Source organism: Miniopterus natalensis, chromosome 5 (assembly GCF_054644295.1).
Source record: "Miniopterus natalensis isolate mMinNat1 chromosome 5, mMinNat1.hap1, whole genome shotgun sequence".
Classification (NCBI taxonomy): Eukaryota; Metazoa; Chordata; class Mammalia; order Chiroptera; family Miniopteridae; genus Miniopterus; species Miniopterus natalensis.
In genome coordinates this window covers 86,864,942-86,885,560 of record NC_142085.1, presented here as the reverse complement: position 1 = coordinate 86,885,560, position 20,619 = coordinate 86,864,942, and the positions used below count along the sequence as shown (strand labels likewise).

General features: G+C 39.9%; 1 protein-coding gene across 1 annotated transcript in view; it reads right to left on the bottom strand.

Moving 5' to 3' along the window:
• Nucleotides 1-20,619, bottom strand: part of SNX9 (sorting nexin 9) — a 73,853-nt gene that overhangs the window by 12,382 nt on the left and 40,852 nt on the right. Inside the window, exons 5-12 of the mRNA XM_087817712.1 lie at nt 17,262-17,427; nt 15,371-15,521; nt 13,233-13,317; nt 11,045-11,170; nt 10,808-10,925; nt 4,889-5,019; nt 2,653-2,756; nt 817-920 (exon numbers count right to left, since the gene is read on the bottom strand). Coding sequence (XP_087673838.1) covers nt 817-920; nt 2,653-2,756; nt 4,889-5,019; nt 10,808-10,925; nt 11,045-11,170; nt 13,233-13,317; nt 15,371-15,521; nt 17,262-17,427 — 985 coding nt within the window. The remainder of the gene's footprint in view (nt 1-816; nt 921-2,652; nt 2,757-4,888; nt 5,020-10,807; nt 10,926-11,044; nt 11,171-13,232; nt 13,318-15,370; nt 15,522-17,261; nt 17,428-20,619) is intronic.

The following is a 20,619-nucleotide window of genomic DNA, read 5'->3' as shown; positions in this document are numbered from 1 at the left end:
GCTCAGAAATCTGGGATTTCTCTTTGGGACTGTGCTGGCAATAAGGGCAGAATGGGTGTAAGGGGAGAAAACTCCTAGTCCTCTAAGGCAGCAAGACCCATCTGTGTGAATGCTACTGCCGTGGCGGCCAACCTCTGGAGTCTTCTGAGCCCTGGGGTGAGCAAGACAGGGGCCGTGGCAGGACCCCACCGCTGGACACCTGTTTCTCGCTTGGGCTATGTGACACCAGAGCTGCATGGTTCTGGGGAGTACAGCAACGTGGCTCCACAGACTGACAGTCTCCAAAATAGGGAAGTGAGGGGACAAGAAGTCCTACAGGATATGGAAACAGCAGGCAGGATGCCACGGCTGACGGTGTCACTTGCCCCTCAGCAGTGCCCCTTGTCTGACCTGTCTTATGTTTTCTACCACTTACACTGGTTTTTCCTAAAAATTATGGCATCAGTCAAATTAACATCTTATCAATGGATGAATATTAAAAACTAAAATCAGGAGATTAAAAATAACCACAAGCATTCTCTAAACATGCAGAAAAGATTAATTTTCCACAGATTACAAACCCCAAATAACTGGGAAATATTTAAGCAAACGTGGTGTTTTTTTATGAGAGTTCTTGAACTGGCTTCATTCAAGCCAACTGTCTGTTGTTGAACTAGGGCTGAGAAATGAGGTTCATCAAAGAGCTATGGGAACGACAGGACTTCAGGTCACTAAAGGCAATTCTGCCCGAGGTGAGGTCCTCCAGTGTGACAAAGGCCACAGAGCGGAGCCTGCACTGCCACCTGTGACCCCAGTGGCGCTGTGGGGTGCACTCACGTCCTGTGCATCGCTTCCAGTGCTCCTGCCCTACGGTCAGCAGCTCCTTCACGCCGTCATCCATGGCTTTGGTGAATTTACCAACAGCATCACACTTCTGTTCTCTGTGGGGCAAAAACATAAGAAGGTGCCTCCTGGGCTTAGCCACCCAATGCCCATGTCAGGTGGAGGAGAAGCCCCGGCGTGGTAAGGGAGACTCACGCCGCACAGAACCACAGGCACTTGTTTTCTTGCATTATAACAATAGCCCTTTGAGCAAATTAGTCTTACAGACAGGCTTGGTTCAGGTTTTTACAGAACTACTTAGAAATGTGCCATTTATATTTTACTCTGGCTTCCTTTCCCCCTCAATTCCTTGTGAGTGTTAAATAAAATTATTCTAAAGTGAAGAAAATCCTCATTTCTTGAATATCTTATTTAGTAAAATTCAATCCTGGGAGGTACCATGGAACCTATAAAACAATAATATGGGCTGCTAATGATAGGTGTTCATTCTTCCAACAGTGAGTCACAGAAAATAACCTGGATGCACAACCATCAAGGCAGAGATTTTCAATGGTGTGCCATAAGAATATTTAAAATATGCAGTACCTGACCATTTAGTCAGGGGCACTGACCTCTTTTCCCTTAAACTCTCAAATAAAAAAATGACCACAGCCAACACAACAAGAGCCATCTGGTGTGAATGAAAATTATACCTATTTTTTATTTTTGTCAGATTGGCAAAAAAATGTAACATATTTTTTGGTGTGCCACAGAATTTTAGTAATTAGTTTATGTGCCATGAGATGAAAAAGGTTGAAAATCGCTGATCTAAGGTGATACTGAACCTATCAGTCTCTAAAGATGTAAAAAGTATTTACGAACCTGAAAAAATCATCACAATATACTCTTCAATTAAAAAAAAAAAGGTGATGCCCGGCCGGGCGTGGCTCAGCAGCTGAGCGTCGACCTAGGATCCAGGCGATTGGGGTTTGATTCCTGGTCAGGGCACATGCCCAGTTGCGGGTTTGATCAATGACTGTCTCATCATTGATGTTTCTATCTCTCTCTCTCCCTCTCCCTTCCTCTCTCTCAAATCAATAAAGATATATTTTAAAAAAATAAAATAAAATAAATAAAGGTGATAAAGAAGAATGTATGGTGTGAGGTCATTTTTGTTTAAACAGCATTTCCTTTAGATAGATACATATGTACCAAGGGTTGGAAGACTATAGATGTAGGCCAACATACGAACACTGATTTTCTCTTGGTAGTTGAAAGACTGTTTTTGTTTCTTTTCTTGTCTATGTTTTTGGTAACACAAACAATAATTTTATAAGAAAAAATTTTCTTAAAATAAAAATAAAACCTTCAGACTTTTTATTAGTCCTTACTTAGAAAAGGTAGGAACTACTCCAGATTTTCAACTATACCCACATTAAAAACAAGATGACATGATAAAAACAACAGATAAAGAACTCAGAAAAAGCAGGTCAAAGATTACTTCCTTCAAGGCAGTTCAGAGAGAGCTCCACTCTGTGGACTGCGACGTGGGAGTGAGCTGGCTCTGTGCCATGTTGTTTCATCACCCTTTACTGGGAGTAACTACCAACCACTGTGTCAACCCTGAAATCACAGACTTCAAGGTAAAAAGGAAGCAGACTTTCTTTTCATCTGAGGTTCTGGCTGGAAAGATATGCTTTCACACACCAAGATGCTTTCCTTGACTACAAGCCCTACTCAGTTCCTACACTCAAGTCTGACCAAGTTCCACTTGGAGCGGTGCTGGCTAGACCTGTGAGCAAAGGAGGCAGACTCGGTTGAGAAGGCGGCAAATTTGGCAGTATCGCTTACATTTCTGTTAAGTCCAAGTCAGGGGCCTCTGGTTCCATGGTGGAAAATATCATGACTCCCACCAGCTCATCTTTCTCAGCCTTCCTCTTCCCAGTTTTCCATTCCTGTAAATGGGAGCGTAATGAGTTAAACTGACTGAGAGCAGAGTCAAACTGGTCTTTCAAAATACCCTAGAATCGGCTCACTGATTCTAATTCTCCGGAAGCAGCTCCCAAGCCATCTCCCCCCTGCATCATGAGCCAAGGCCTACACATCTCAAATGTAATCTCACATGTGATCAGTGCCCCTGCACAGCATGGTCTCTATGAGCCTAAGTCCTTTCCTAGTGAGGTGATTCAGTCAGTGTTCTTTTCCCAACAGCTACCAATCTAAACACAGGGACCATAAACACACCCCACGAATTTTGACAAAAGTGCCTCAAATTTCTAGGTTTAGTTCTAAAAAAGGTTAAATCTTTTCTAAAATACAAGAAGGAAACCAATATTGTGAGCTAGTTTTAAAAACATATTATTGCAATATATATATATATATAACATATATACACATACAGAAAAGTGCCCAATGCGAGGAGTTCTCACCAAGTAAATTCTTGTGTAATTACCACCAAGACCAACACCAAGACCAAGACCAAGCAAGGGAAGAGCTAGCATTGCAGAAGTCCCTCATGTCCCTTCCCAACCACTGCGCCTTCCTCCCCCACAAGATAACCATTATCCCCTCACTCCTTTATGGTTGTCATTTCTTCACTTTTCTTTAGAATTTTACCACCTAAGCACGAGTACCTAAACTATAGGTTTGCTAGTTTTGTTTTTTAACTAGCAGAGAACTCTATACTATAAAATTTTGTATGTCTGTTCTTTTGCTCAACTTGTGTATAGGAGCTGCATTCACACTGTTGTTATAGCTATACAATATTCCATTGTATGAATATTCTCCCATTTATTTATCCATCCTAAGACTGGTAGATACCCCTGGCCCCTGCCAAGTTATGAATGAAGCTGCTATGTATATGTCTCCTGATATATATAAGTATGCATAATATACATGCATTTCTGTTAGGTATAGACTTTTTTCCTAGGATCAAAATTTATTTCGTATCTGCTGTTGGCAGTTGAGATAATTTATGCTTTCATTCTTTTGTTAAAAATATATCTTTATTGATTTCAGAGAGCGGAAGGGAGAAGGGGAGAGATGCACAGAGGGATAGAAACATCAGTGATGAGAGTCATTGATCAGCTGCCTCCTGCACTTCCCCTACTGGGGATCAAGCCCACAACCTGGGCATGTGCCCTGACTGGGAATTGAACCTTGATGCTCAACGACTGAGCCACTCCAGCAGAGCTATGCTTTTATTCTTTAGATTGTTTTCCAAGATATGTAATAACTGTTATGAGAGAAACTATGAGAAAACATCTTTAGAGAAGAAGATACCTTAAAGAGTAAAAACTTACTGAGAGCAAAAACTATTTTGCTCAGACAAAAATGAGGTGCCAACCAGGCAATTTTTTCTTGATTATAAAAAAAGAACTGATGACCACTGGCAGAATTACTGCCCACAGGGGCAGGCAGAGGTTAGCACTTATTCTGGACTCTCATCTACAGTTCTGGAAAAACAACTTTGCTTTGATAAGGATGGTTCAATTCCTAATTACCTTTCCTTTCAAAATGCTATTACATTGTAAGGTCAAAGTGTGATCATAGCCCTGGCCAGGTGGCTCAGTTGGTTGAGTATTGTCCCATACACCAAAAGGTTGTGGGTTTGATTCTCGGTCAGGGTGCATATGGGAGACAACCAATCAATGTTTCTCACATCAGTGTTTCTTTCTTTCTTTCTCTCTCTCTCTCTTGCCCCCCACCCCTTCTCCTCTCTAAAATCAATTTTAAAAATGTGATCATAAAAAACTCACTCTATTTCCCTCACTTCACCCTGATAATATCCTGCAGTTTGAGGTCCATCCTATTTTTTAGCATCTAGGAAACTCACCCCAGCACATCCTTCACCTGGCCCACACTGGGCCAATGTGTTCTCCGTCTATGGAAAATCATCCTGGCAACCTTCCAGAATTTGTGACTAATTTCCTATGGCTCGGATTTAGGTTTACATCCCTACTGTCTTTGTGGAGGAAATGAGAAATAACCACCTAACTAACATAACTTTAACTTCTTTCAGACATAAAACTGGTGTGAATGTGACAATTCTCAAATACACTAAGACTGTCATCATAACATAACCTACCTTTTCATCCCGGAAATTTAGAAACTGCTGGAAAACCTCACTTTCTGAAATTACTGGATGTCGACACATCCTGGTCATCCACGCCTGAAGTCTCTCCATGCGCATTTTGATAAATTCTTCTTCAAAGCGACCTGCAAGGGAAACGCCGAGAGGGATGTACCACTTTGTCTAAAATAAATGACTGTTACTACAACTGAAAAGCTCTTTATATAACTCATGGGTGGGGAATGTCCGGTCCGAATATGGCCCCCGAAATCATTTGGTCTGGCCCTGCCAAGAAAATAGCAGGCGGGACTTGAAATTCAGTAAATCTAGGGGTTTTTCAAAGCTAATTTTAAGTTGATAATTTTGTATGGCCTGAGAATGATGTTATAAATATCCAAATGGCCCTTGGCAGAAAAAAGGTTCCCTCCCCTGATATAGCTAATGGCTACTTGGTAGAAAGTTATTTAGTAAAAGGCAAATCACAGTAATTTTTCACTAACCTACAAACAAGCAACACAGCGGATGCTCAAAGACCCACAGGAATGACACAATAGACTTTTTAGTTTCTAAGAATGAAATTCCAAGTGGACAAGTTAACAAACCTTTTAACTGTGACAAGAATATTATAGCCTCAAAGTGCTATTTTCCTCAAGGATCTCTAAAGTACTTAAAAATTTTTAAGTAAATCTTATTTCAATATGAAAAACTTTTTCTTATAAAGTAATATGTGGCCATATTAAGTCCAATCAGCAAGAAAGAGGAGATATTGTTTAATAAGTAATTCTTACAAAGTACAGAAATTTCTATATTTATAAAAATGTAACCAAAGGCAGTATAATCTCAGATACACAAATTTAAATTTAGTATTTATGCAAAGTAACTTAGGACTGTAGCTTTTTCCCCCATTTTTAAAAAATTACTTAAACTGAAATTAGAAAAAGCAATTTTTCCATAAATGCAATAATGAAAGCCGCTATTCCAGAACTTATGACCATCCTAAAACAGAGCTTAACAAGTTATGTTTCTGTTTTAAAAGAAGAAAGTCAGCTTAACAAGCCTGATGTACTGAACATCAAGTGAACACTGAGAAATTCTATAAGCCCACCAAACAAAATCACTATCAGTTAAAAAGGCTTCCAGAGATGGAAATTCCAGCTACAGTCAAGTGAGGCAATCGGCTAACTCAGTCCCCCCAAAATAACTATAAACCCAGAAAAGCAAAACAATCAGTGCTCTGGAAATCAACCGAAGGCAAACAGCCATCTGAGAAGTGTTTATGTTTGCAAAACAGCTGAACTTCAGGCAAGGACAGTGGAAATCTGTGGCATTCTGGCTTGGGGCTGCTCCTGCCTTCCCCTGGTGCCCCTCCCCTCCCACTACTTGGTCGACATGGTGGTTCTGCCAGGGTGGAGCAGGGTGTGGAGATTATCAGCTGCAGCTTCCCTGGTGAGGAAAGAGCCTCACTTGATCTGGAGCAGTAGGAGATGCCCACGCTCAGTGGTGGTGGCAGTGACAATCCAGCGGCTGGTGAAAAGAGAGGGCCAATAGCTCCACTAGCCAAGGTTACATAGTTGAGCCAAGACTTTCCAGGCTGAGGCTCAGTGCATAAACAGTGGAGACTTGATGGGGTCCAAGCCAGGCACACACTCCTGGCCAACTCAAGAGACTGCACACGCATGTAAAGGAGACACAAAAGGGCCCTTGAGAAAGGAGAAACCAGTGCTAACTTGAAAATGACCTGAGCTTTGAATGTGCTCCCCTACTCAAACAGATCCACTGGCAGAGGGGAGAAGCCTTAATGGCTTGAAGAAGGCTCACCACCAATATACACAGACACAGCTGAACCCTAGGGAGCCAAACTTAAAAAATAAAATAATAAAATAAAGAATAAAGTAATAAAATAAATAATTCAGCTGCAGGAGAGATAAATTTTAGAGATTTAGCCCAAGCAAGTTACTTATAAAACAAACAAATAAAAAAATAAAGCAGAAACAACTTTCAGAGAAAAAAATCTGAGTTCAGAATTGCTGAACCATATTCTCCAAAATGTTCAGTTTTCAACAAAAATTTGAGATTGCAAAGAAACATCAAGGTATAATCCATACTGAGGGGAAAAAACAGTCAGGAGAAACAGTCTCTAAGTGCTCCCAGATGTTGAATTTTACAACAAAACCAAAACAAGCAGACAAAGAAGCTTCTATAAATATGTTCAAAGAACTAAAAGAAGCCATGTTTAAAAAAATTGAAGAAAAGTATGACAAGGACTCAACAAATAGAGATTCTTACAGAGACAGAAATTATGTAAAAAAGAATAAAATAAAAAGCGTGAAGCTGAAAATACAATAACTGAAATTACAAATTCACTGAAGGGTTTAACAGCAGATTCAAGATGGCACAAGAATGAGTAAATCTGAAAATAAATCAACAGAAGTTATTTAATCTGAAGAACAGAGAGAAATAAAACTAAAGTAAAACAAACAGCTTCAGAAAGCATCAAACACACCAACACACTTGTGATGAGAGAACCCAAAGGAGAAGAGAAAGAAAAAGAAAAAAGATCTGAAGAAATAATGTGGGAAATTTTCCCAAATTTGACTGAAAACTTTAATTTATACTCCCAAGAAGCTCAACAAACCCCATGTAGGATAAATATAAAGAATCTACACCAAGATATAGCAGAATCAAACCACTAAAATACAAAAACAAAAAGAAAATGCTGAAAGCAGCAAGTGAAAAGCAATTTGTCATGTGTGGTGGGGTGTGCATGCACCTGTGTATCTGTGTGATGGGTCTGGGCAGCTCCTGTGTATTAAAGCACTTCGAATTCTGCACGTACTATGAGTAAAGATTAAGTACTACGTATGTTTAGGCTGTGAAGAAACAGTCTCATCTGCTGGGAACAAGGTGAACCCCCACCCCCCACCTCCTGGACAGAGAAGACCCAGTAAAATCCCCATCATGAGCAAGTGAGTTACACCAAGAGTTCATAGCCCACACAACGTTGATTCTTCTTCCTGAAATGTCTCTGACATAGCTGGTTTATTTACAAATGATGACTTCAGGTGTTATTTTGTGCTTGGTAAGGTTGCAGAGAATTTGAAAAAAAGGGGGAAGAGGCATTTCCACTTCCCCATGCTCAATGGACCTTAGATTTTCACAAAGAATGTGAATATACCAGTTTTGTACCCAGGAGTAAAGCCAGATTCATTCAATATTATTTCATAAAAAACAAAATCTATGAACAAATGAAAAATGTTAGCTGGGCTTGGCTGGCGTGACTCAGTGGTTGAGCGTCTACCTACGATCCAGGAGATCGTAGTTTGATTCCTGGTCAGGGCACATGCCCGGGTTGTGGGCTCGATCCCCAGTGCGGGGAGTGCAGGAGGCAGCCAATCAATGACTCTCTCATCATTGATGTTTCTATCTCTCTCTACCTCTCCCTTCCTCTCTGAAATTAATAAAGATATATTTTTTAAAAAAGTTAGCTGTAAGTTTTCAGAGACTGATCAGCAAGCACACAGAGATGCCGTGATATTATCTACTTGGCATTCCTTTTCTGTTCTCCAAGATTTAAGTATGAGGGGAGTTCACACAATAATGATCCTGTGGCATCAAGGGCAGGAGGCAAACAAGAGGAGGGAGGGATAAAGTGGCTTCTGTGCCTTTCAGTTTCCTCGGCACATCTCCCAGTCAGTGAATCAAAGCTCAACTCTCTACACAGGAGAGGCTGTTGCTTTCTGGCTTTTCTATGACATCCACCTGGCTTTGGGCCTGAACTTTTTTTAAAAAAACACCAACACCACAAACCTTAATATGGAAACAGAACCATGATTCCATGATGCTTTAAAATAGCACAGAGTTATCTGATTTAGAATAAACAGTGTATTAAAGTCTAAGGAATCTGAAAATTCCTCAGCCCTAAAATAACTCATTAATCCATTTATTTCATATATTGGGCCAATCAAGTTGATAAAGGAGAGGATAAAATAATTCAGGAAACTGAATTTTGAAAATATGGAGAAAGGCAGACTGAAGTTTTCATGGAAAGAAATCTCTATTTATTTATTTATTAAATGTATCTTTACTGATTTCAAAGAGAGGAAAGGAGAGGAAGAGAGAGAGAAACATGAATGATGAGAGAGTCATTGATCGGCTGCCTCCTGCACACCCCCTGACTGGGGATCAAGCCTGCAACCCGGGCCTGTGCCCTGACCGGGAATCGAACCCTGATCGCCTGGATCCTAGGTCGACGTTCAACCACTGAGCCACACCCAGCAGGGGCTCAATTTTTTTTAAAGAAAGCTGTGATTTAAAGCAATAAGGATGACAAACCAGGCACAGAACTAGGGGTACAGTGACACCTCTGAGTGGAAGGAGGCAACAATGCACATCAGCCTGGCCACCCTGACACAGCTTCCACTCAACTGCCCCCCTGCCCTACAAGGGGCTGATCAGGAGTCACCCAGAAGAGGGCAAGAATGTGTTTATCCCTGGCAATGTAGCCCCAGCCCCACTCTCAATTTTGCTGTGACAATTTGAAATTTTTGAAAATTAAAATCAAGATCAAAACAACTTTTTAAAAACAAATGTTTCAATCGCCTTAAAAATTTTCAGAGAAACAAAAAACAAAGTACAAAGTAAAGTTTTAAGGAGTACAACTTTCTTATCCTAAGGTTACTAATTCTAACTAAAGATCGGTTGGTCCACATCTCACAATGTACACAGAGCGAGCCTTGGAATCAGATTCGTTCCTTCTGTAGCAATGCTGAGCGGAGTGTGCTTAGCGTCTCTAAACAGTGACAGCATGGTGAAACGTCTAGGCACACAAGACCCCGGCCTGGAGGGATACACTTCACTACAGCCCTGAGGTGTCCTGAGGGGGCTCTGCCTTTGGCTGGTTAAGATTCTTGGTTCCTCTCTGAAGTATTATCTCAACTCCTACTGAGGATTAAACCCTGTCGGGTCTTCCTGACATCACTGGGTTCAGGTCAGCCTGTTGATGTCGTCTACTTCCCTCAGAGGCCTGTCTAGCTCGGACCTTTTAAGCTTTACTCTCATCTTGGATCCTTTCCATTCCATACTTACTAGTTTCATTTATTGGAAAAGTGTCTAGCTACATACTAAAACTCTTTCCAATCTTTAGTAAAGCTCAACTTCTTTACAAACTTTATTCCAAGAAAAACATAATGAGTCCTGAGTACTAATATTCCAGGTTCTATAAGGAGATTTAAAAAACATCAATGAGAGCTCTCAAAACAGACACAGAAACCAAAACTCTGACTGTGTGTTTACAAGGGACTCTGGTAGCACCATGGATTATTGACCAGGCTACTTGGGGCAGGGAAGGGGAAATACGCCGCCTTAAACAAATAAGAAAAAGCAGAGACTAATGATCAATAATAAATAAAAACATTTAAATATAAATAGTCACCTAAATAATTGAGCAGAAAACCTGCCATCTCCCTACGTTAACAGTCTGAAGCTCCGTGGTTTCCACTTCTGATGTTTACAAACTTCAATGAAACAATACACCTGGACCGCATGAGGTGTTCACACCAGCTGGGTCATAGATTTCTATTTCCACTTTAGACTATTTGGATCATTTCTATTTTCTCAGGTATCATTTTTCATACTTAAAAAAATCACGTACTTCTTTTATAGGAAAGGATGTAGCAACAGACACAATGACTTTGCTAGAATTCAAGATACGTATACAAGAACTCTGATAGGAAATTTTGTGCAACTTTCTCGTTAGGTGTTTAGGTAACTTCCAAATATATGCACAATATATATAGCTGTATATAAGCTACTATTTCCAAACTCCCACATCTGGCTCCTCTAGAGGACGGAAAACGCCATCACTGATTTACATCAGGAAGCTCTAACTGGAGTCCTTTTACCTGTCATCCTGAGTTCAGTGTCACACATACTCACCTGTGACCTGCTTGTCTGGAAGAGAAGGGATTGGAATGGCTGACCCAAACTTAACCAGGAGACGTTCATATAACCAGTCAAAGTGCTTATACCTGTGGTTTACAGATCGATTAGTATTCTACAAAATAAGGGAAAGAGGAGAAAAAGTTACAGTGCAAATTATAGAAAATGAAGAAAAGAGCCAATTCTAACTAGTGACATAAGTGTGATTCTGCTTTTGATAACTGGGATACTTACAGTGGGTGTTAGCTGATACTCAATGTAGCTCTTCAGCCCATACATTTTGGAGCCTTTCCTGGGGTCTGCTACCACACAGTCAAAGGTAGAGGTAGGATAAACCCACATCGGGCCATAATCTCCAACCTACACAATGTTCCAGGGAGAGTTAATTTTGTTACAAGGAAAAACGGTAAATAAAATTGATGTAAGTCATCAAATGGTTCTCTTTAGGACTAGAAGTCCTTTGGAGGGTCATTCTTGCCCTTGTTTGAGCCATTTCATAAATGCGCTCTGTTGCTGCTGCAGTTCTATTTGAAGGCACATTCTCTAGGGCAGACTCTTCTGTTCCTCCTATGGGCATTCCAGGCCATGCAGGAGAGATGCCTACCTCCCTCCCCTCTGGAATGCTGACAGAACACAGCTTTCCTCTCTCTGGTCCAGCCGTCTTAGTTATATGTACAAAGAGCTAATTTTAAACAATTTCTTATCTCTCATGGACTGATAATTTGTGAAATATAAAATTACACCCTTGGATGTCTGAATAATGACAAATTGCCATCCAGCTTTCTCAACACTCTCATTTTCTGCATACCCAGTCCTAATTCTTTTTAAAGGTGGAAGGAAGAAAAAGTAGGATGGGGTATGAATGTTCTGAGGTTATTAGGTCAGGATGATGACTGGGGTCCAGAGAATTTTAATAAGGGACTAAAAAGATCTCTTAACAATAAGCTACTCCGAATCCCCCAGAGGGAGCCCCGATCTAGAAAACTCATAAAACTGCAGAGCAAAAATCTCTAAGAGGAGTCTCTGGGGAAATTCTCACAGTCACTGGGACGAAGAGAGGCAATTCTGATCTACTAGGGCTCAATACCTATGGTCACATTTTATTAGTGGGGAGAGTTACTGTGCCTTAAAAGCAAACAACCGGGTCTCTGCTTTCTCCTGGTTTCCTGAAGACCTGATGGCTTTCCTAGGCTTCCTTTCAAAACCATGCAAGAAGCCTATGAAGGCAAGCCTGCCTGCAGGGTACATGGCCCAGTTCTACCTAAGACTTTTGGGACATAAACGATGGGGTCCTTTAGCTCTGTTCCACCACTGCCACGCTTGTGACAAAGTCCCCTTTGAGAATCCAAGGGGCAGGGCCACGGGCTCGTAACTGTGTGGAGTTTTAAATTTAATGAAAAGAATAATTTGGTACTTACAAAAAAGTCTGGAGACAAAGAAAATAAGTTATAATAATTTTAATCTAATGATGCCATTAGGAATATCTGCCTTAGATAAATATCTCAGAAGATAATTACCCCAAATTTGCTTTGAGGGAAGAAGGAAAAAAGAGGTCTTGGTCACATTCCTTCTCTCTGGAGGTTTCTAGGTTTCAGAGATGTGGGAACAAGTAATAAAATAAGTCCACTATCTTTCTTGCAATTTTATGAAGTTTCCTAGGACCCAGAGATTACAGAACAAGACCAGATGTTTCCTCCTCCTTGTTTGAGTCCATGGTGATTACACTCAAGGTTCCCCCCATCTTATAGTTACAAGGTTAAGTCAACAGAGCCAGAAGATAGCCAGTTTTCTTTTCCGGAATTTTATCTGGTAATATCAGCTATATAATGCTTAGGAAATCTATCAGCAATCAATGCTTGGGTGAAAGAGCCCATGCATGTGATACAATAATCAAGTTATTCTAAGAGAGATATTCTTAACGGTGTCATTAACTCCCAGCTTTTATTTGCTAGCTCCTTATGACCTGACAGCTGGATTACTGGAATAAAGACTAATTATTATCAACATAGTGGAAAAGGCACTTTATTCTGATAACATGCATGTACTTTGCAAGGCAGAAACCTAAATATTTGAATTGGGTTTATTAGCCAAACAGATAAGACTGGTAGAAAAACAGCAAGTAAAAGATACTTCAAGACACCACAGAGATGAAAAATTAAAAGCATATATACTATAGCTGTTGTTGGTTCAATACTAAATCTGAAAGGTAAATGTAAAAAAAATCTAAACAATATAACGGCAGATATGAATTTGTACTAATTATCTTCAGTACTCTTAAAATACTAGTACATACTATCAATTATTTAGAACATTAAGTGTGGTCAAAAATATTTTCCAAATGAATAATAATCCTCTTAGCTTTAAAGCATATAAAAGAGCTCAATCAGAAACACAGCAGACAAACAAAAATAAACAAACTTACAATGATAGGAATTTTCTCTTTGGGTTTTGCTAGTTGCTTAGTCAACAAATACTGTTCCATCCCAGGTTTCGCAAATCCCGGAAATCTAATCATGAAGACAAATGCTCTTGAGTCTTAATGTCTTCCTTAAAAGAATTACACAGTTCTCATCCACATTTACTTAATATGACAATTTTAACCTTGTTCTGTCTCTCAGATGTACCAGAACTAGGAAACTGTGGTAAATGAAACCTAATGTAATCAGATTGTTCAATGGCCAATTAGTCATTTAATTAAGCTTTATCAGGTAAGAGAACAGTCTGACTCCAGAAGGTGTGATATTTATGGTACTCCATTTGCTTAACTGGATCTGAAACACTCTCTCACCCCACAGTGAAGGGCAGACCAGAAAAACATCCCCCAGGTCACAGGAGATGCTACTGAGCATACCAATGGGAGCTGACCGCAGGGGGGAATGAATTGCCCCCCCCAAAAGTTTATGACACAAAAGAAAACTAGTTTTCTTCATAGAGACCTGAAACATAATAAAATTGGCTACTTCCAGAAATCAACTCTAAATCCAAAGCAAATTTCTAAAACTGGAGAAAAGCTGGAATACATGCATAGCCATCCAAAGTGCTACTTCTAAAGAAGACAAGATTAATTTGGGTTTTAGAAATTTTTGCAGATGCAAATTAGGACTGCTTTAATTTGGTTTCAATCTGGAATGAAATTTTAGAGCAGAAAATTCTTAAAGCCAGCCCCTTTACTTTGGAGATGAGGAAACTGAGGTTCAAACAGGTCGTCTAACTTCCTCAAGATCATACAGCAAATTAGAAAGCAAGCGTGGAGCAGTGGAAAGAACGCACAGGGCAGTGGAGCCAGAGGCCTGGGCACCAGCCACCACCTCACTTTCTAGCTACGAAAACCTGGCCAGTCATGTGCTTCCTCATTTTCAAACTGGCATGAAGAAACACATCTATTTAAACGGGTTTTAAATATACTCTGTATTCCGGTTTAAAGAACAACAGAGAACAGTACCCATCGCTACTGACCAGACTGAAAACTTCAAGTCTGACTCCAAGAAGCTGGACACTGGCAGTAACAAGTGACTGATTTCATTATGTAAGGACTGAGCATGAAAACACATGATGGAAGAAACCAGGCAGAGAGGAAGGAAAGTGGGTAGTAAAAGATGACATTTAATCACTGATGCTCTTTAAATATCATAGGGAGATTCGTAGAACTTATTAAACTTATAAATATGAGTGTAGCTCCAGAGCTAGAGCCTCATATCTAGAGACATACATCAAACATTATGTTTACAATTTTTTTCTAGATATAGGTTAACATTCCTTGGTATCTGCTTTGAATCATAGTATTGGAACATTGAAAAAAAGTATCAGTAATTTTAGAAAATAAAACTATTTTAAACACAACTGCTGTAAGAAAGAGTACTTGATTCTTATGGAACTCAAGCTGCACTGGTGTATACACTGGTGTAAACTATAGACTATCCAGAACTCTCTACCAAGGAATGCTGCAGTGCTCTGTCCATATTTACCAAATGCTTTCCTGTTAAGCAGTGCATCTACAAGTACTGTTCAAAACTTTTTTTAATCTAAGAGAAATCTAGGTGAAAACAATCTTAAATACATTAAGCATAGTTAGCTTAGAGCATGTACTCAGGAAATCGAGGGACTAGATTGGAATCCTGTGTGAGTTTGGACAGTTACTTAACCTCTCTGGGCTTCAGTTTTCCCCACACTAGAATAGAGATTATATGTACTACCAAGGAATATGAGGGTCCCATGAGAATGCATGCAAACCACTTTGCACAATGCCTGGCAATTCGGTAAGCGATCAATAAATAGTAAAACATTTTAAAAAGAGTTATTATTTTTGGTTTTTCTGTGACATCAACAATGAAACCCTAATATATCATGGAGTTGATAAAGGTAAAAACAGTGTTTACAGATCATTAAACAGGACAAATACTTCCTTTAAAATGAAAAAAATATTAAAATAAGCTATCAAGCTAAGATGCAAATAAAAGTGAGCAAATCACAAAACTTTGTAAATCACTAAGAGAAAAAGCCTCTGTATCTTATGTCTATACCTACACAGAGTTCCCATCCCCTGAATCTCTTTATACCTACTTGTTAAGTGGCAGCTTCATGGACGAGGCACCAGCACGGCTGTTTCCGCGCTGAGCACCTCCTGCTTCGGCTGCCTCTGAGTCCTTGAAGTAGGGAGATGATGACTTGGGGTCGTCCCAGTCTTCGTCCCAGTCATCGTCGTCACCAGTTGCTAGGGGCGGACACCGAAGATGGTCAATAAAGAAAAACAAAATAAAAAGGGAACGACTTAATTTTCTGATAAAAATTACTGACTGGGTTGACCAATTGAAAAAAAGGAGAAGCCAGGCCGGTGTGGTTCCGTGGTTGACTGTCACTCCATGAACCAAGAGATCACCAGTTCTATTCCCGGTCCGGGCACATGACCAGGTTAGGGGCTTGATCCCTTCCCTGTAGGGGAGGGGGCGTGCAGGAGGCAGTCGATCAATGGCTCTCTCTCTTCATTGATGTTTCTCTCTCTCTATCCCTCCCACTTTCTATCTAAAGAAAAAAATCAATAAAAAAAAAATTTTTTTTTTTCAAAAGAGGAGGAAAGGGTGGACTATAAGCCTACAGTGTAGACATGAAGAGTACAGGCTCCATAGTCAGTTAAGGCTGAGTTGTAGATTTTGCCTTTTAGTACAAAAAAAAAGTTAGAAACAGCTTCAAGAGGACTGTCAGTCCAAGTAACTTCACATGAACGCAGAATATAAAAATGCTACAAGGTATGCAAGGGAAGGCCTCTTCTAGAGGTCCATACATTAATAAATCTAGCTTTATAAACTTGCAAATAGGCAGATCAAATACCCTTTAAGTCAAGAAGATTGGGGAAGACAAAAGCTACGATAACACTTTGAAAAGGAATGGTGTAACACTAATCATAACAAAGGGTGAGAGCAGGCAGTGAGGGGAGAGAGGGAAAGAAATAGGGTGGGGATGGGGAAGAAAGGGAATAGAAAAATGAGAGACATGAGGTATAGCCAGCACCAGCAGCCTGACGTAACAGTGATCTGCGTGCCAGCTTTCCTGCTTCCTTCCTCCACTGTCTGTGTCTGTCTCCCACCTCTGATGGTCTGAGGTGGCCTTTTGCTATTAGGCAGGAAATGGCCTTGGGATCTCTGCCCTCAGAGTGCCACCACGAGACACAAATGCCAAAACAAAAGAGAAAAGAACAGAAAGTATTAGAAGGATCTGGGCCAAGTTTCCTGGGTCCATGCCACGTTACTAAGAACTACACGTCAGCAGTCTCGTCTCAACATTTCTACTTAGCCCGAGACTCCTGGTCCTGCCAACAGTGCCGTTCCTTCTACGAGCTTGGAACCAGTACCTGTGCCCTTTATGGTTCCCATGTGCAAGTCCCTAGCCATTTAGCACGTTAAATTTCTGGCACAATATGCTCATATAGGGATCATAAAAAATGTTGAGCAGATTTTAATCTTATTTCATTTCGGAACCGACGAAAATATCCTTCCTTAATTTCTGAATTGTTTCCCCATCTATAAATTCCTCTTCTGCCTCAGTATTTACATTAATAGCCTGGGAGTCAAACAGATAGTTTAGGAGAAGACGGAACAGCTAGGTCAGAGATCATAAACCAGCAGGTGATGCACCATATTTAATCTGTATACACATTTTTTTCGCCCAAGATTTACAAGCAAATAAATATGTGTTAACTGCCAAGATTTTAAAATGTTCTTTTGCTTTATGAACCTGGCCCCTGCAAGCAACATGTACATCTGTGACTCCTTGAGAGATAACAGATTGGACTAAAGGTCATAATTAACAACTACTTACAACGGATCCAGACTAATAGGTTTGCTATTAGTGAGTAGGAGGACCTGCAAGCAGTTCCTTGGATTAAAATCTATTTTTACTCCGATGCCCCAGTCACTTTAAGGGCGGGTCCCATCGCCAGCAGAGCCCTCTTCCTCACCTGGTCCTTGGTAGGCCTGGGGATGACCAAAGGTAGTGTCCCAGTTATTGGAAGTGTTTCTCTGGGCTGCAGACCCCTCTGGCTTGGCTCCCCAGCCATCTGTGCTGTCCCAGTTTCCAGATTTGGGGGCACTCCAGGCTGACCAGGGGTCACTGCCACTGCTGACCTGTTGTTAGGGGTAAAAAAGGAGAAAATACTTGTAACTTCTAGAAAGCATTGCTCAATTCAGTAGGAATCACGTGACAATGGAATACAAAAAGAGTACTGAAAGAAACCATAGAAATTTAAAACAATTTTAAATTTAAATAAAAAATCTTAGACTTGTAGGAAAGCACAGAAAGCAACATCAACCTGATTTTATTGATGTTAACATTTTGCCATATTTGCTTAGCACTTTACAACCAGCAACAAAGAAACTGTTAGACTAGCATCCCGCTCCCTCCCTTTCTTCTTCCTCCCCGAATAACTACCTTTCTGCACTGAGTCATTCCATGTGTATCCATATGCTACCACTGCTTACGTAAACATTTATAGATAACTGTTTCATACTTTCAGAATGGAACTAAGTATACTATATGTATCTCTTTGCAACTTGTCTTTTTCTTCATGTAACATTGTAACATTATGTTTTTGAGATTATACACGCTAATAAGGAGGATGTTTTATTCACTTTAACTGGTTTAGAGCAATCAGTTGTATTTTTACTAGGCTTTTACTTTTGTTTGCAAGAGTAATACATTCCCAGAAAAAATTTTCTAACAGAATACAAAGACATGCAATTAAAAATATGCCTACTATCCTAAGATGCTAGTCATTCTTTCAATGACTACTACTACTAACAAATTCCTTGTATACACTTACTTAAACATCCCGCTCAGAGATCCTTTGTGTTTTTAAACACATAAGTGAGCTCAAATTATACTTTTGCTCTGCACATTTGTTTTTTTTCCTAAAGAGCCTGAAACACTCTCCAAGGTATATCAGCACATCTGGATGGCATCTTTCTTTTACACAGCTCCAGAGTTCCACTGCATTTATTCCCCATCATTTTACCAGCATATGGTGGTGCTCATTTATCTTGTTTTCAGTATTTTGTTCCTGTAAAAAACCTGCAATGCACATCCTTGTACATCCTTCCCCACATGCCAAAGAGACCTCTGTGAAACTCCCTATTCTTCCTTTGAGCAATTTTATAGTTTAATAATTATTATAAATAAAAATTTTGAAAAGGCAACACATGGCACCCAGTTTCAAGGGGCATCGCAGTAAGAGTACCTATAGCCCACCTCTCCACCCCTGCTGACCCATCCGTGAGTCAAACAGGTTTTTTTTATTTGTTTTTGTTTCCTTGATTTAAACGTTATAAATCTTCAGTATGTCTGGAATTTACTTTGGTATAAGAAATAACAGAAATCCAGCTTAGTTTTTTCTTGTAGTCTGGAGACCTATCATTTAATGACTGATCCATCTCCCCACCACTGATCTGTCACCTCCATCACATACTGGACTGGGGCCCATTTCTAGGCTCTCTATTGTATCTTGGTAATCTACCTGAATTAGTGCTACACTACTCTGGAACCCATTAGATAGAATACCATTAGTAACTGAGCATAATATCTTTTTTATCAGTTAATTTCTAAACTTTATCATCAGCTTAATATTTTAAACCTAAAACAATCTGAACTTTAGCATCGGAGTGTCAAATTTTTAATAATATCTTGACTTTCATTTCAATCACTTAAATATACAGATAAATTCAGGAAAAACAAATAGTGCTTTTCAATGTTTAATCTGTTTATCCAAGAACATGAAATAGCAGAATCTCCTCTTCACTGGAGTCTTTTTTCTCACATGAGAAAAAATGTGGTGTTGGGGGTAGTGGTATTTATAAGAAAATTTCCAAAACTGTTTAATATACCTCTCTGATGTTCTAGAACCCTATGCTGTTCTTTGTTTACTCTTCATTAACTGACAAATGGGGCGGATAATTAGCTGCCAGGTACCAGAAGCATCAAAAACAGAATACATGTTTTACATGTGGAAGTATGATTTCATTCTAACACCTCTTTATACCCTCAGGAAAAAAATGAAGTTACTAGTGATTTTGCTCTAAGGCAAATATTAATAGCAGAAAGACATTTTATCTATACAACTATGAATTTCTCGAACACATGGCTTACAAGGTAATACTTTCAAGCTACTCTAGTGGATACTGGAAATAAAGGCAGATACTGAGGGCGGCAGTTAGGAGCACAGTTTCCCTCTAGGTCAGGCTGTGGGGGTTAAAATCCTGGCTCTACCTCTTTCTAGCTGGACAACCTCAGCCAGAATTTGAACCCAGGAAGCCTGACTCAGATACAGAAAGACTGACACAGAAGCTAAATGAAGTAAACTGCAAAGGAACAGAGGGTTATAAACTACAGCAACAGGAAGGGTAGAAGTTCAGCATTGCCATGATGATGTGTCAGCAAACTGTCAAAGAAAGATTTTCAATACTGAGGGAAAAATTGAACATGAACTATTGATAGCAAGTATCCTTAAAAAATTAAAACTTAGGACAGAAACATATAACATGATAATTCTCTTTAAAACCACTTGGTTTACAAATTGCTTGTAATAAATTGCTATATTATTTGGTTATGTATATGATCGTAGATCTCTATCTAGGTTATAAAATCCTTGTAGGCAAATCTAGTAATTGCTTGCTTCTCTGTCTTTTGTTATTTTTCCTGGAACTTTCTCTCTAACTTGTTTCAATCTCACTCCTGCTGATAAATCTTTCCAAACCTGACCAACCAGAAATCTCCTCTCCAGCATTTCTCATTGACTTTTTACTGGTTTTCTCTCTTTCTGATGATCTTTTACGGACCTCTAGGACCCCTCCTCTAATATCAGTAACTAATAATAAGCTCACATTGTCTGTCTAGTCCTGTTTCTCTCTGAGCCCACCCTTCCCATACTTTGGCCTCTGACTTCTTTACTTTCAAGCCCCCAAAACTCCCTTAGTCCCTCACCTGCAGGCTGTGGTAAGACACTAGCCCACTCTGCTCCTCCACTAAGGCTCCAACCCTGCGGCGCCTCCTCTGCTTTCTCCCAGCTTTCCTTCCTCTCTTTCTCCTCAGCATCTCCATCCTCTCCTAACTCTAAGGTACCAAACCCTTCCCAACTCTCAACCACGTCTTTAAAAGCCCTTCATTAGCTCTCACTGACCATGGAATAAACAAGCTCTTAGTCCATCCATCAAGGTCGTAATTTTTCCTTCCATGACATTCCCCATTCTTACTCTCCACTGACCTTCACTTCTGTGCTTCAGCCTTCACAGTTTCCCAAACTTTGCTACATCCTAGCTTTTGCTCGC